At 53.4% G+C, this 16,293-nt stretch overlaps 1 protein-coding gene across 4 annotated transcripts in view; it reads right to left on the bottom strand.

The window, feature by feature from the left end:
* OTOF (otoferlin) overlaps window positions 1-16,293 on the bottom strand; it is a 102,269-nt gene that overhangs the window by 50,377 nt on the left and 35,599 nt on the right. For 3 of the 4 annotated variants that reach the window (XM_011950210.1, XM_011950219.1, XM_011950237.1), the window contains exons 4-5: window positions 11,689-11,788; window positions 9,090-9,271 (exon numbers count right to left, since the gene is read on the bottom strand). In XM_011950210.1, the coding sequence (XP_011805600.1) occupies window positions 9,090-9,271; window positions 11,689-11,788 (282 nt within the window). Of the gene's footprint in view, window positions 1-3,269; window positions 3,315-9,089; window positions 9,272-11,688; window positions 11,789-16,293 lie in introns of all 4 variants that reach the window. The other variant, XM_011950229.1, reaches the window with a different exon arrangement.

Here is a 16,293-nt window from a genome sequence, read left to right as displayed (position 1 = left end):
CTTGGCAAACTGTAAAGGAGAGTTTTGAAATAAATGCCAACTTAATCAGAGAATTTTGAAGATAATCTATTTGTCTGAAACACTTAGATTTCAAAAAATCTAATTTGCTGATGAGGTGTCTGTTGTCCTGGCGTTTTATTGTTTTCAAAATAAAATTCTGCATTTGGTCTAGTTGAGTTCTACAATTACCAAAAATAGGATATGGTGAGAAACAGACAAAGAAAACAAGCCAATAATCAACTCAGTGAAAACTCACTTTACAACCAAATGGCTCCTTATTCTTGGGCGCATTAAAGCTTGAGAAGTGAGAGCCAAGGGGAGGCCAGTATCCCAGGACCCTCTGAGGATTTAGAATCCGTTTGAGTTTCCTGTGGCTGCCTTCACCATGGTTAGAATGAAGTGTACCTACTTCTGGTATCTTTCTCTAGAGGAAAAATGCTAAAATTAGTTCACTTATTGTAAACTATAAATATGATGATTTCTCCACTCATTTTATGGCCCAGATTTAGAAGTCTGTTGCTTGGCTGTGTGGTGCACACAGGGTTCTAGGAAGAGCTTAGTATTTATAATGACTTGGGAACATTCACCAAACTAAATTTAGTGACCCAAGTGTTTCATTAATTCAGATCTCTGGGTTATTCTGAAAGTTAATAGAGACCTGACCCTAAATAAGCTGCAAGTTGAGTCCATTCACTGCCCAGGGCTTCTGCCACATGACTGGCTTCAACTGGAACTTCTAGGCTCATTAGCTCAGGCCTCAGGTAATCAATCAGGATAAAGACTCCTATCTATGAGAAATAGCATCTGTGGTCCTGCTTTGCATTGCTCAAATAGCCCAGTTTTCAAAACCTGAGAGCATGTCAATCAAGCACCTCTGAATGGGTTTATTTTAAAAATTGTCCATGCTCCAAGACACAGAATTTCAAAATTTCAGTCTTTACAGATGTCTTTGAAAGTGGGTTAAATTTCAGTTTTTGAAAAGCTTCCCATAGGTTGGCAGGATAGGCTGATCCTTTACACAAGAACCACCCTGTCTCCAAACTGGCCCCTTTGCATACATGCCCACGTTGTACCAGAAGGCTTGGGGTGCCCACACACTCTTGTCCTGACCGCAGGATTGTCAGGGAAGCTGTCTCTTCAGTTCTTCTGGTGGCCCAGCCCTTTGCAAGGCTCAAGCAAGCGGCATCATGGAAGATGATGGGTGATTTCCCATCTCCCCAAACCAGTCTATCCCAGAATGTCACACAATATGAGTTATTTTGTGGGTTGAATCTTGTTTCTCTACTTCAACTTAAATCTATTTCCATTTATCTCTTCTCAGTGGAGATAGATACCAACCAGCTTTGCCACACATTAACATTTCAGAGATTGAAATCTGTTCCCACAGTTTTCTCTCCTCCAGGCTAAAGAGTTTAAATTCATTCAATCTCTTCTTAGGAATCTCATTTTCCTATTCTTTCAATAGTCCTATTGCTCTACACATAATAATAATAATACTATATGCCAGTTTACTTTATCTCATGTGTTAATTAGAGATGGTAAGAAATTAGGATGGAGAAGGGCTAGGGAACCAGTATTTTTGTGGACCTACTATGTGCTGGCACTGTGAGGCACCTCTTACTCCAACTGTAGCCAGTCAAAGGGATCAGGCCAGTCTGTGTCCCTAGGGTCTGGCCTGGGACAGACTGGGGAGCTGGGCATCAAGAAGGGCCTTAGAGCATCTCTGTTCTCAGGCAGAGAACCTAGGGATGGACAGGCTGCTCATATCTCATTCATATACCCTTTACATCCAAGCATCTATGGAGAAACCCAAAGCCTTGAGGACTCCCTAAGAGGACTCCCCAGTTCAGCATTCCCCATCATCTCCAGCTGCCCTGGATTCAGTTCCCTGGCTCTGAGCCTTGACACATGCTCAGCCCAGGCTTCTTCCCTTACTGGGAACCTGGCAGACTCCTCGATCCTTCAGGTCTGTGGGCTGGAGCTCTTCCTACACGGTGCCATTTCCTCCATCACTACAGAGTTAACACTGCATCATCATTGCTTTTGCTTGTGCATAACAAATGTGAGTTAGAACTCATACTTTTTTTGAAGCAATGAATGAGGCTGTGAGTTCCCCAGGATCTTAATGCCAGCAGATACTCCAGGCCCACACCAGTGTTGATCAGTTCAGACCCCTCAACACACAATCCTGATATTTCCATGATATCTTCAGATGAACTAATTCTTAATGTATTGAGGCCATAGTTTTGAGCAAATGTCTTAAGATCTCTGGGGTTCAGGTTCCTCATCTGGAAGATAAAAAAGACCACACTCCTGGCTTTTCAGCTCTCATTGGTGTGTTTGGAGAATTAGATTAAATTTAGAGTACAGTCAAATGCTCTAAACTTCCTGGGTCTATGGTGAGCTCTGGGTCAGAAGTCAGTTTCTCTGTGTTCTGGTTCCAGCTCTGCCCCTGTTCTGAGACTCAGATTTGTCATCTGTAAGAGCAGGTGTTGACTAGAGGCCTTCTCCAGTGTGGTCCGCCTTGGCTCCCCCTGCCCTTGTGAGATCCCGTGTTGCTAGAGTCCTCCAGATGTCACTGTGCTTCTAGGGGTGCCTACGAGACTCACTCACAAGCCCCAGCCTTTGAATCTTTCCAGACCCTTGTGACCGGCCCTTCCCACCTGCAGGACCCTTCGCCTATCCTCTCCAGACAGCACCCTGACCTCATTTTTCCAGGAAGCCTTTTGGGGAGATGAAGATAGAGAGGGCCGCCCAAATGGTGGCCTCTCCTTAGCTTTCTGGAGGTCTCCAGGTCCACCCATGACCTGCAGCCACAAAGCATACCCAGAGCTCCTCCTCCTTATGCCTCTAGCTGCCTGGCCCTGCCTAGCCCCTTTTGGGAGAGGGGTCCCTGAGGTCCTCATGCCCCTCTCCCCTTTGCCTGTAGCTGTCCCCTCCCTCCCAGGGAGGCCCAAAGGCCACAGGATGGGGGCTGAACAGTGGAGGAGGAACAAGACTCGGAGAGGAGGACGGTCACCCCTGAGAGCCCAGAGTGGAGACCAGAAGGCCTGGACACCTCCCACCCCCACCCTAACCCCTCCTCATCCCGCACCCCCATGGTCAGGTGAAAAGGCCTCCCTGGGCCTGCGTACCCTGTGCCAGCTCCACCACACAGCCCACTCCTGAACCCTCTCAGCCAAGCCCGTCCCGCCCTCTGCAGCCTGTGGGGAGGAGGTCTCTGCTTCTGCAGAGACACTGCCCCATCTGCCCTGGCCTGGGACACCTACTTGTGCTCGCCATCTCTGCCTCCTTTGGTCTTCTCTCTGCCTTTGCTGATTAGGGGGAAGAAAGAGGAGACAAGGGGATATGTGTGAGGGGCTGTGGACCAGAGACAATGGCCTCAGCCCCGGCCCCAAGGACCTGCATGCTCCCCAGGGGCCTCCTTGTCCCACAGACCTCTCACCCCACAGCTTCTCATGGTAGCAGGCCTAGGTCTGCAGGGTAGGGGTCCCATGGCCTTGGGTTCTGTCTTGGTGGAGAGGGGAGGGGCCCACAGTGCTGGGCCTGGGTGGCCACTATTCCACCCCCAAGCTCTGATACCTCAGGGCCTCAGCTCATCTCCCCCAGCAGGCTCTGGTGATTTCACAATGTGGGTCACAGCTTCCTCAGGGAACACAGGGTTAGATGAGCCTGGCTACCCTCTGGGCCTGGGCCACCCTGCTCCTCTGCCCACTGGCTCCCCTGCTCCCCTCCAATGGGGTGGGAGCTCCCAGGCTCTGGGGGCATCTAGGGGAACAGTGGGCTAAGCCTGCTCTGTGAGGGTGAGGCAGGGCTGGGGGTCGTGCTACGGAGTGCACCCTGGTGGATGGGGGGCCTTCTGGGGTGTAGGTGAGGCAGGAAGAGAGCTACCACTCCAGGGTTCAGAGCAGGGGAAAATGGTGCTCCTATCTCACTTTAGGGAGGCTTCCAGAAAACTTTTGTGGAATGTTCTCTCAATGCTTTCCCAATGCTGTGGCAATGAGGATGAAGACAAGAAAGTGAATAACAATTAGCAAATTATTCTTCTCCTCACACCCTGTTCTGGCACAGGCCTTGCCCAGGTAGACTTGACTCCATACCCAGACGGCTCAAGACCTGAAGGCCTAGACACAGCACAGCTGCAGTCCAGCACTGGCCAGCTAACCTTTATGTTAGGCAAGCAGGTCAGTCTATAATTCCAAGGCGTTATCATCAGCCAGGCCTCTGGCTGCCCAGATCAGCTGAGACTACTAAGTGGAGAAGAGCTCACAGCAGAGGAGGAGGACTGTGTCTCAAGCACAGCATCCCAGCTGCCCAGCTGCCCGGCTGCCCCGGCTCCTTTGAGTGGCCTTGGGAGCTGCTGCAACTCTGGGGCTCAGCCTGCAGAAGGGAGGCAGCAGAGGATTTTCCAGCTCTCTAGAGGTCGTGGGAACTGATTAAAAAACACTCTTTGGGTGAGGCTGCGTGTACTGACCCCACATGCACACGCTTCTGCATGCCTACCCTGTGCCCCTCTGTCTCAGAGCCCCACCATGCACAAGTGCCCCACTGCCCTCTGGCCCCAGCATAGGAGGAAGGTGTCTGACTTCTGCAGGTCTCCACTGGAGTGGAAGAATGATCAATAACGAGAATGAGAAAGTGTCTCCTGCCCCAAACTCCTCCCAGATGAGAGCCAGCAGAGAGGAGACCAGCAGAAGAGGGTTTGGGTAGCAGAAGGAGGTGGGAGTTATGGAGGGCAGGAGAGCCATGCCAGGTGGAGAAAATGAGAAGAGGAGAGAGTCGCAGAATACAGGGACTCAGGAGGAAAGGCTCAGGTCTCTACAGTTTAGCTGCAAGACTAAGCTGGGATTTCTTTCTTTGTCCTCTCTAAGATGTGACTCCTAAAGACAGCAGCAGCAGCAGAGCCCAGAATCCGGAGTCCTCCCTGGTGTCATGCAGTGCATGTGAGTGTGTGCAAACATGGGCACTTTTGTACACACGTGTGTGCATGTGAGTGTGGTCAGGGCCGAAGTCACTTTCTCTCCAGAGACTAGGGCAGGCATATGCTGCCATGCAAAGGTCTGAAACACCGATTTTGTGCTGCTGAGAGTGGAGTGCCCATGAGGTTAGAGATTCATTCCATCTCTGCAACACTGGGAGCCTGGGGAGGCGAGGGGAACACCGAGTGAGTGAGCTCCCTGCCCCTGCCCCTGGGCCAGTAAGGCTCCTGTGTGGGCAGCTTCTGCAGAGCCCTTGGTATAGGTTGGGGAGCTAGAGCTGAGAACGTGCTTGGACAGTGCCTGAGCCAGAGGGTCAGGTGCTGCTCAGGGTAGAAGTTGACATCAGGGTAACATGAAGTCAGTGAAGAGGAAGGAAGTGAACACTGGCTTAGCACCTGCCGCCTGCCAGGCACAAGGGTGGGTGGCTCGCAGGTGCACGTCACTCAATCCTGACACTCTTGTGAGGCCTCCGCGAGCCCCGTCTTACAAATGGGGAGGGGGATTCCCAATAGCAGAGCTGTGAGTGGAGACTGTGCTCTGTCACACAGCACAGCTTCCTGGCACATTCCTGGGGGCATTGTGCAAACAGCAGGCAGAAATCAGGGTCCCCTGGCTTGGTGGCAGGAACTAGAGAAGTGAACAGAGTGGCTCAGAGGGCATGTGGCTGACCAGGGCCTAGGGGAGGTGGAACTGTTGGGGCAGAGGGTCAGTGGGCAGTGGGATTGGTGGTTACTCAGGCAGAGCTCCCATACTGATTCCCTGAGGAGGAATGGGGTAACTTCATGGCATGTTCTTAGGGTCTTAGGAGTGAGTGTCACAGCAGCTGAGGCCTGAGGTCCACAGTGCCCCTGCTTGGAACCATCTGACCCCCAGAATGAAGACACGATGAACGTGGGTGAAGTCCCAGAGAAGCAGGCCAGGCAGGGCAGGCCTGGGGGGTGGGCCCAGGCCCTGAAAGGAGAGGTGTGGAGTGCCCAGAGGATCTCCCAGCATCAACCTCCCCTCCATCCATGGAAGTTCCATCCCGGGCTGCCCGGGGCCTGCCTGGGCTGAGGCTGTTTCCTGCCCACTCACTCTACCTCCCTGCAGCCCCCAGCAAGCCTTCATTTCACCCCATCAGCCAGGGACCAGCCGATCCCCATGCCAGACCCTGGGGGTCAAGATGGCCGGTGAGACACTGCTGCTTGCCGGCAACGGGATTTTCCTCTTGCTCATTGTGACTGAAGCAGGAACAAGAGGGCCCTGTGAATATTGAATACCCTGATCTATAAGAGGATTGGCCTTTCCAGGAGAGGACAGAGGGCAGGAGCAGATGCAGGGGAAGCCTGCCTGGGCTCCTGATGAGGTCCGAGGTGAGGCACAGACATCCCTTCCCTTGTGCTGTCTTCTTTAGGGAGCAGTTGTTTTCCTGATAAAAGGTTGGCCAAGTCGCTTCCTCAGAGCTCTCTGGCTTCCTCCCAGAACCCACACTATGTGACAAGGATGAGATGCAACATCTAGGGCTGTGGGGCCAGCTTCCAGGTCCCCCTCCTCACCTCAGCACTCCTTGACTCAGAACTCACTGGCCCCATATGGGTAGCCAGGATTAAGCTACAGGAAAACCCCAAGTCATTGAACCTGCTCTACCTTCTCCTCACCAGCAAATGGCCTATCTCTAGAACTTTTCTCAACCCCTCTTTTCCACAACCAGGCCCACTGGCTGCATGGCTAGGCCTGGTGGGAGAAGGTGTAGCAGGAATGTCTGTCCCCAAGGTGCTCTTAGACCTGGGCTGGCAGCTCCAGTGGCAGCAGGGAAACTGCACCTGCACACGGTCCCTGCAATGCAGGGTGGGGGTGCCTGGCTTCGGCTGTCACCCTCTCCCAATTCCCAGTCCTGGGGTTGAAGCCCCTCCTTTTGCTCCTGTTTTTTGCTGCTACCCTGGGAGGGGCCACACGAAGATGGGGAGAGGTGGGGAAGCCACCAGGCTGCGAGGAAGAGGTCGGGGGAGCCCTCTTATCTCCAGATTTCTGGCGCCCAGGGCTCTCTGGGGGTCTAAGCTCTCCAAAGCCCCCATCAGCACCCTGGCCCACCCTTGTAGGACCGAGCGAGAAACTGGCACTGTGTTGCTACACCACCCCAGGGAGGTTGCCCTCGTGGCTGCTAAGGGCTCCCATTGTTTCCCATGGCTGTGACCCACAGGTCTGGAGCATCCCTGGGTCCCTCAGGATGTCAGAGTTGGAGGGGAGCCAGATTTAACCTGCTGAACCCATTCCTGTTACTGACCCACAGGGGCTAGTGACATGCCCAGTGTCACTCAGCCAGTGAGCGGCACAGTCGAGGTGAGACTTAATGGGCCTTAGCTCTCCTGATTTGGGGCCAGCATTCCTTTCCCAGTGACTGATGGTCCTCATGTGTCTTCTGATCTTGTTCTCTGGAAGCTCTTTCTTAGAGCTCAGCCACAGTTTCTGGACCAGCCCTGCCAACCTCTTTCCTGAATGGAGACAGACCAGGAGGACCCAGTGGTGCCCACTGGGTCAGCATCCCTTCACTCCCCATCCAGGCACTGCTCCTCTTCTCACAATTTCCAACCCAATTCCTGACTCTGCATTGCTGTGCTACAAGAAACCTGTTTGCCTGTCACCAGCCTGGACACAGGCAGCACTCAGCACCTCCACTGCTGTCCGTTCCTCCGTGATCCCTCCCGCTCTCCCAGCAGCAGGGCAGGGGGTTTCATTGCTATGTCCCATTTTGCAGGTGAGGAGAGAGGGTCAGAGACTTGCCAAGGGTCACATGACTAGTAAGAGGCAGAGCTGGGACTCAGGCCTGGCTCTTCTGCTAAAAAGACAGGAGTCTAAGGGGATAGGCTCCAGGCTAGCCTGTGGCTGCCCTGTGCCCGTGGCTGGCCTGGTGTAGACAGTCCCGCCATATTTGTTGCAGGCCTGGTCACTTTGACCTTTTTACTATTACTCATCTGGCTCCCAGGGTTTCTGAAGCTTGTGTGTGTCTGTGTGTGTATGTGTATGTGCACACATGTGTACTCAGGCATGTGTGTGTGAGGGGGTGCTTAAGGGAGTGTGAACTCATTCAAGGGCAAAGGAGAAAACATATTTGTCCCTTAAAAGTCTGTCAGTTCAATTACACTAATTTAGAACCTATGTTTTCTTCAGCAGAGGGACTGAGTAAACTTTACTTGGAAAGGAAAGCGTGGAAGGAGCTTACAGGGATATGTTTCCAGTGGCATGGAGGGTCCCTTCCCAAAACACACTCTGGTCCTTTAGATGCACCCTTGACTTACTGGCATTTAACATGTCATTCCTAGTGACTTAGGAACCCATGGACAACGTCTTACTGGGCTAGCCCAGATTCTTTCCCCTTGGTCTCTAATAGTAATACAATTGTGTTTTCTGTTTTGTAAAAATAGTGCACATGGAATGAGCTGGCCTGGACCCAGCTTCCTGTGGTCTATGGGTGGCAGGATGTCCTGAAGGATCCAGGGATGCTCCAAACCTGTTGGTCAGATCCATGGGAAACAATGTCCTGGGAGCCCTTAGCAGCCACGAAGGCAACCTCCTGGGGTGGTGTAGCAACACAGAGCCAGGCAGGGCATGCTCCTGGACTCTGGTCTTCCCAGGTGCCCTCCCTTCTCAAGAGGAAGAAAGGCCAGGGTCCAGCCAGGATCTTTGGCTTCACTCTGGCAGGAAGAGTTGCCCTCTCTTGGGCCTCCTCACTGTGCCAGGGTGGAGGTCAGGCTCCTGGCATCTGGTGGACACTGCTGGGTCTTGAACCAGAGAGGCCAGGGCCCCTCCTATCCTCATCTCCCCTTCTCTGAGAAAGGCAGGAGATCTAGCCCCATCCCTGTGTTAGAGCTCCACCTCCCTCAGGGCCTTTGGGGAGGCCTTGGCCTTGCAGTTTGATCTGAGTTCCCTGCTCCCTGCCCAGTGAACTCAGGGGTGGACGACTGGGTGGGGGACTGTAGAAACATCTTCCCACCTCTTGGATGTCTCTCCAGAAGCTCAGCCCTGTACTCTGAGCCCAGCTAGGCCTAGAGAGGCCTGTCAAGGGGACTAGGCCCCAGGCCTCTTCCCCGTGTCTTAGGAGCAGTGGGCAGCCAGAGGGGCCCTGCCTGTTACCTCCGGAAGCTCTTCTCTCCGGGGGGCCGGGAGCTGGGCCGGGAGCCTGGGAGCAGTCCATCCGTCTCTTGGCTGTCCTTCTCTTCCTCTTGAAGAGACTCATCTCCCAGGAAGTCCCCATCATCCCAGGAGCCCACTGTGCCGTCGGTGGCCTGATACCGGACTTCCACACACAGGCTGGTCTGAAGGGAGGGTGGTGGTGGTGAGCAGCTGGGATGGCGACAGCTATCTCCACCCCGTATATATGGTTGCTTGGTGGTGTTTACACAGCGCTTCCACACCCTTGCCTCACTGGAGGAGGTTAGGATGGTATGATCCCCTCTACCCTATTTTGCTGATGAGAAAACAGAGGCTCTGAAAGGCTGACTTGGGCAGACCCGGTCAGCTTATTGGGATCTGACTCCAGGTCCCGCTGCTGGTGGCTCCACTCCTCCCTGGTGCTCCAGGTGGAGGGGCCTGGCCTGCCCGGGACAACTGAGCCTGGACTCACCCCCTGAGTCCACTGTCTCCATAACCGAGAGTGTCGTTTAGCATCCCCATGATCAGGCCACCTCCTTTCCTCAGAACAAGGGCTGCCTGCAGGCATGAAGCGTGACCTGCCAGAGATCAGCTTGTTGGAAATGTGACAGGATGAGCTGAAAGTGGCCTCCGGGAGAGGAGCGCAGGCCTCAGGCTCACACCCACCCTTTCTGCCCTGGAGAGGGAGGGAATCTTGGGAGCTGCCCTAGGGTTTCCCTCTGGGAAAAGTAGAGCACTCAACCCAGGCTCAGGCTTAGCAATGGAGAATCATGACTGGGCTTCCTGCTCTGTGTCCTGGGGCCATTACTTTCTCGCAGCTCTAGTTTTCCCCCAGTGCCCAGGGATCACCCTTCCTCGCTGGTCTAGAGGTAACTTATGCCTGTGCCCCAGATAGGCGGCCCTCACTCAGTGCTTGGACACTCCAGCACCCAGGCTTAGATTTCCCAAGGAAGGGAAAGGTGAACATATTTTCTGAACCCTCACTGTGCTAGACATCATGCTAAGATGCTTTAATTTTAATGTCCACTCCTTTGATCTTTTCAACATTGCAACCTACCTTACCTCGCATATCAGGAGGTTAAGTTACTTGCTTTAAGTCACACAGCTAGGAAGATCTGAGCCCAGGCTGACTGACTCTAAGCCCCATGTCCTTTCCATGGAACAAATGTGACCCTCTTGGTGGAACCAAGGACGTTGTCGTGGGAAAATGGTGGTCTCTGGCATTGGAAGTCCTCGGTGTCCATGCTGGCCCTGCTGTCGACTAGTGTTCTGATCGTGGCCAAATCCATTCCCCATCCAGGACTTCATTGTTCCCATTCATAGCAATGGGTAGTGGAGATGGGTGGCAAGTGGGCTAGGAGATCTGTGAGTACTTTCCTCCACTGACATCTTAAGTCTGATTCTGAAAATCCAGGGTGTGGGCTGTGCTGTCTGTTCATCCCTGCTCACTCCCCAATTCTCTCATCTCACTGCCCACACTACACTCTTTATCCAGGCTTCTGTGTTCTCCTCCCAGCCCGCCTTCCCATAGGTGTCCATACTTAGTTTGTTTTGCACCCCTTCTCCCCTTGCTGTGGTGGCTGAGACCCCGGTAACTTTAAGAAGCCCTCTCTGCCCACCCCTGCTCATGGGAGAAGAGGGTTCCTTCTTTTCTAGCTCCCTGTGGCTGCAGTCTTGGCTTCTGAGGCTGTTTCTCCTGGCCACTACATAGGGTCATATATTACACAGGACCCCATTGGGGGACCATGGCACAGCCCCATTTTATACATGGGTAAACTGAGGTCAGGAAATAATAGCTAACAATGTTATAGATTTATTGTGCATATCTGTTCTAAGTACTTTCTGTGTATTCTCCTTTAATCTTCAGAATAGTCCTGTGAGGTGGATACCACAATTGTGCTCACTTTGAGGTGATATGTAGCTTGCGCAAGTCACACAGTTAGTGATCGACCTAAGATTCATACCCAGGGTCCCTGTTCCTCACCATCATGCCAACTGCCCACGAGTGGCCATGGCTGAGCTCAAGAGGACTGAAGAATCTAAGCAGAGCCTGGGGCCAGGCTGTCTTGGTAGGGTTGCCTCCTTCTTTGTTAGAACATGTATCAGGTGCCTCTGCACTGTGCGTCACTAGCGCATGCATGCTCATGCAAAAGTGCTGGGATGTGACAAACAATAAGAAATGAGGTCCCTGCCCTCCTAGGGAGGACCAGAGCCAGATACGCAGAGTGAAGGTCATGCCCTCGAGTGCCAGCGGGGCTCAGTCTGGTCTTTGGATGACGAGAGGAGCCTCTTTAGTGACTCCTGAGCTGGGTCCAAATAGAAGGACCAGTTGGTACATTCTCACAGTAGGAAGGACAGGGGTGCTTCCTGTGGGGCAGTAGACCCTGCCATGCCACAGGGCCTCCAGCCATGACCACAGATTGAGCCGTTCCAGCAGAGTCTGACCCGAGTCTCCTCCTCCCACCACACCTCACCATGCACGAGGGGCATTCCCCAGACCACCCCATGTGTGGGGCAGGGAGAACAGACCCCCAGATGGCCCCATATGGGAACGTCCAGGAACTTCCTGGGGCACACCCACCTTGATGATAGCATTGTTGTCATCAATCAGCGTGTCAGTCACCTCCACATGGCTCTCCTCTACCACCTTCTGCAGCACCATACGGAAGGTCCCGATGAGCCTAGGGATGGCAGAGGGGGCACGGTGGTTACATGGAACAGACCAGGGTGAGGAGGAAGACTGATATCCCAAGAGCTGTGACTGCTTAGGGAGGACTGAGGTGGGCTTGCTGCAGCTCTGGGCTGGGCTGGAGAAGGTGGTCTAGGAGCCAGGGCTGGTTGCAGCCAGGGCAGCATGTCCCACTGTGGGTGGTTGTTTGTGGGAGGCCCATTTCTTTGGCAGAGCTCCAAGGGGCAGTGAGCACCCTTAGGGAATGTCTACAGAATGTGGGGAAGAGTGCATGGAATCCAGCTTTAGCTGAGCCCTTGCAGAGAAGTTTCCAGATGCTCAGTGTGGAGGCTGGGGAAGGATCTGAGGTTCCTGGATGGACAAGTAGCTCCTCTGGCTTCTACCTCCCTAATGATGATCGAGGTTTCCAGCCCACACCAACAGCACTCACTCATCCATTCCACATCCGCAGCCTGTAGGTTCCTGGATGGCAGGAACCTGTATGATGGCAGAGCCCATGGATCTGCAAAGCAGGGGAGAGGCGGTACAATGCTTTGGTTAACAGCACAGTCCTGGCGTCAAAGAGACAGGGGTCTGAACCCAGCTCTGACACTGACTAATGAGCTACCTGCTTCCTGGGCAATTTCCTTAAACTCTCTCAATCTCAGTTTTCTCATAAGATGAGCTGATAAGCCCTACTTCACAGAGCTGTTGTTGGAAGACTGAGTGAGATCATCTGCGAGTGTTCTTATCAGAGCTCCCAGCACAGCCAGCACTCCAAAGCAGTCTGGTTGGTCGTTATTCATGTGCTGCCTCTAAACTGCGAGCCTCTCCAGGGCACGGGTAGTGCTTTCTATTCCAGCCTCTGTTTGACATTTCTAGCACACTAGAGATCTCAATATCTGCTGGCTGAAATAATGAACAACAGTGGGTGCCCAATAAATGCTGATGGAGTTGACTTCAACCCCATTGCACCCCACAGTCAGAAGGCTATTTGCTGCTCTGGGAGAGAACGGGGAACTCAGAGAGACGTCCTTGCATGGTGCTTCCACATGGGGTGGTTAAGAACACACACACCGTATCTAGCTGAAGGCACAAAGGCGAGAGAAGCATCCAGGGTATGTGAGAGCTAGAAGGGACATCATCTGATGCTGCCTGAGATTTGTAGAGGAAGACGGTGAGTCCATGGAAGGGTAAGGGACACAGCTAATTAAAGGCAGATCTGGGTGAGGTGAGGAATCAGATGAATTCTGACTTAGACGTGCTTGATGTCTATACCACCTTGAGGTCTATGGAGGGTGAACACTGATTTTTAAAAAATCCTCCCATCTCTATGAGGGGAGGAAGTGGTAGGGGCAGCCATGAGGGATGGATATAAAATGCTCCCCTCTGGAGCTCAGAGCCCCATCCACCAGCGCGCCCCACCTGCCCGAGGATGAAACTGACCACACCCCTCCTTCACTCTAAAGCCAAACTGGGCTTCTGGGCTCTTAGAGCAGCCCCATGGAAGCCTTCCATAGCTGCATGCACCTCTCCCCAGCTCAGGCAGTGCCCCAGAGACAGAAGAGCTGGGCTGGCGGCCAGGAGCCCTGGAGCCACTGCCCCTGAGTCTCAATTTGGTCTTTATAAAATGAAGAGGGAAGAGGACTTTTAGCTTCCGTACCATGTAGACATTCTAACAGTAGACTATGGGCACAAAAGAATACGCTGGTCTTTTTTCAGCCTCACCTCTTTTTGTTCTAAATCAGTGGTTCTCAAACTTCAGCATGAACAGAGTCACCTGGAGGGCTTGTGAAAACATGCATGGCTGGGATATCCTTCTCTGTGGATGTGCTGGAAAATGTGTCACTGGTGGGAGAGGAGAGGTGCTGATCTGTAGCTTTTGCTGGTTTCCGAGTTATAAATACTCCCGCCATGGCCAACTTTAAGCTCCAGATGTGAAGCCACCAAACTAGGTCCACCGGACTTCAGTTCACACCACTGGCCCCGCCCCCAGGGCTCTGATTCAGTGGGTGGGAGGGGGGCTGAGAATGTGAATTTCTGACAAGTTTCCAGGTGGTGCTGAAGCTGCTGGCTGGGGAGACACTTTGAGAATCGCTGCTCTACTGTTACCCTTTGTGGATGGCTATTCAGCTGCCTTGATTCCCCTAGGACCTATCGAGCACCTGTTGAGCGTAGGGCGATCAGGCACATCTTTCTCCAGAATTAGATACCTAAGAACAGCAGAGGTAGCTCCCCAGGATCCATGGAGGTGCTGCAATGTGACAAGATACCCCCAGGGGGCAGGGTGGAGCTATTCCCCCTGCAAGTGCTCAGAGAGGCGTCTTGGGCCTTCTAGGCTTAACCCGCCTGAGTCTCAGACCTTAGACCTGGGAAGAACCTGAGAGATTTTGTCCAGCATCCCTTCCAGGAGGAATCCCTGAAACAGCCTCCCTGACACATGCTTTCAAGCCTCTGATAGATACTCCCGTGGCCGTGACAGTGATGGGGCTGTCACTGGTAGTCCATTCAGCCACTGCTTTAATCACACAGTGTGCTGAGCGAGACTGGCCTCCAGGCAAATCCCCCACTCTTCACACCCTGGTCCGAGCCTTGTCCACATGTGGACTAATTCCATCCCTAAAGGGAAGCAGTGTAGACAGTGAAGAGCCTGGGCTCTGGAGTCAGACAGATGTAGGCTCACTCAGCAGGACCCAAGAGAGATTCCACCCCCTGGCAGTGGTGTGGTTTGGGCTCCTTCTCCTAGCCCTCCGACTTCCAGCGGACAGTGGTGAGGAGACTGCTGATGTGAAATTCCTCTAACACCACCGGCACTCGAATACCAGCCCCTCCTGCCTCCCTAATAATGCGCAGGGCTGGCCATCTGGAGGGCCCACCCAGCGCGGGTCTCCTTTGCAGGATGGGCTTCAGGGGCGGAACCAGGCTGTCCCCCACCCTTCAAGCTCTGTTCAGTCTTGCACAGCAAGAGCTTGTCTATGTCCCGGAGAGTGGGACTGGGACGCTAGGAGCTTGCAAGATTAAAGGAATCAATTTGCCACACTCCCAGGAGTGGCTTGGGGGGTTTTCACTCCTAACAGTTCATCCCCAACCTCTCTCAAATAAAAGTAAAAATTATATACTTTGACATGGACAATTGATATTATCTCAGCCATATGTAAAGTATAAAGAAAAGCAGTTTTATAAACCTTGGTTCTTTCTACAGGTCTGTAACATACCATTTAAGCAAAAACACAGTACTTGCCATGAAAATAGCTTCAAAACAAAGGCCCTGGCGCTGCTTCTAGGATGCCATCCCTCAGCCCGTCCTCTGTAGATATTCTCTGGGAAGAAGCTGGGACAGGAAGAGGTAGGGAAGCCCCTGGCTCTAGCCCTTGTAGTGACCCCAGAGGCGACCCTGCTTGCCGCAGCTGGCCTTTGTGCATCCTGGCTGCACACATAGTAGGGTCTTGATCCTCTGCATGGGTCAGCATGGAGGAGCTGCCTGGGAGAGTGGGGCCCAGGACAACTGAGGAAGGGTGGGCTCAATGCCCCTTAGACAGCCAAGTCATTTCCCTGGGAATGGAGTTGTGAGGCCATGTGTTCTGTGGGAAGGAGCACTGGCCCGGGCGTCAGGAGGCCTGGGGTGAAGACCTGACTGTCCTGAACCTGCTGTGTGACCCTGGACAAGAGGCCTCTCTGGGCCTCAGTTTCCCTGGGGCTGTTAGGCAAAGGAGCTGAGGCTAATTCCATGTCCTCTGACTGCTTGCCTTACATGGCCATCCGGGTCACCATGGCAGAGGGTGCCCCTCACAGGAGACTGATTGGCTCCACGAGGGGCTGGGCGGCCGGGCAGCGCTAGGATCCCCACATAATTAGCTGGCAGGAAGAGGCCTCCAGCCCAGATGGGCCCATGGACTGACCACAATAGAGCGGCAACTGGGCACCAGAATCCTGTCAATAATTCATCACTTTCCCCTAGGAGCCCGTGTCAGGTGTCCTGGGCCCTGCAAGGCCTCTCCTGCTCTCCTGGCTCCTGAATTATTCAGGGCCCCTGGCATCCTCAGCAGGCAGGAGGCTGGAGGCCAGGCCATGGCCTCTCAGAGGTCCCGGACAGGCAGAGCTGGATGCACAAAATCTTCTGAACCCAACATTTCTTTCCCATGGGGAAGCCCAAGATTCCTGGACGCAGGTCTTTGTTCCAGATGGGGCTGAGCAGACCTGGAGGTCTCCTGGTTTCTGCCTAGGATGCCTCCTTTCTTCATACCATGTCTGCCTCCTGGCAGCCTCTAGAACCACTGGGTGAGGGGCCAGTTTCCAAGCTGCTCTCCGTTTCTAGGACAAATCCCTCTGTCTGAGATGGCAGTGATGGGATCAGGCTCATTTCTTGTGCTGGGCCCCACTGTCCCAGGCAGCTCCCCCATGCCTCCTTTAACTCAGTTTCCCCAAATTCATCAGTAATGTGATGCTGAGTGTCACCCTTGAGTGCCCTGAGTCCTTCAGAGAAGAAGTGCCACTCTGATTCCCTCCCAAAGTCTCTCC

This window comes from Colobus angolensis, unplaced genomic scaffold (genome assembly GCF_000951035.1).
Source record: "Colobus angolensis palliatus isolate OR3802 unplaced genomic scaffold, Cang.pa_1.0 Scaffold109, whole genome shotgun sequence".
Lineage (NCBI taxonomy): Eukaryota > Metazoa > Chordata > Mammalia > Primates > Cercopithecidae > Colobus > Colobus angolensis.
The sequence above is the reverse complement of the archived record's forward strand: the minus strand, read 5'-3'. Positions and strand labels throughout refer to the sequence as shown.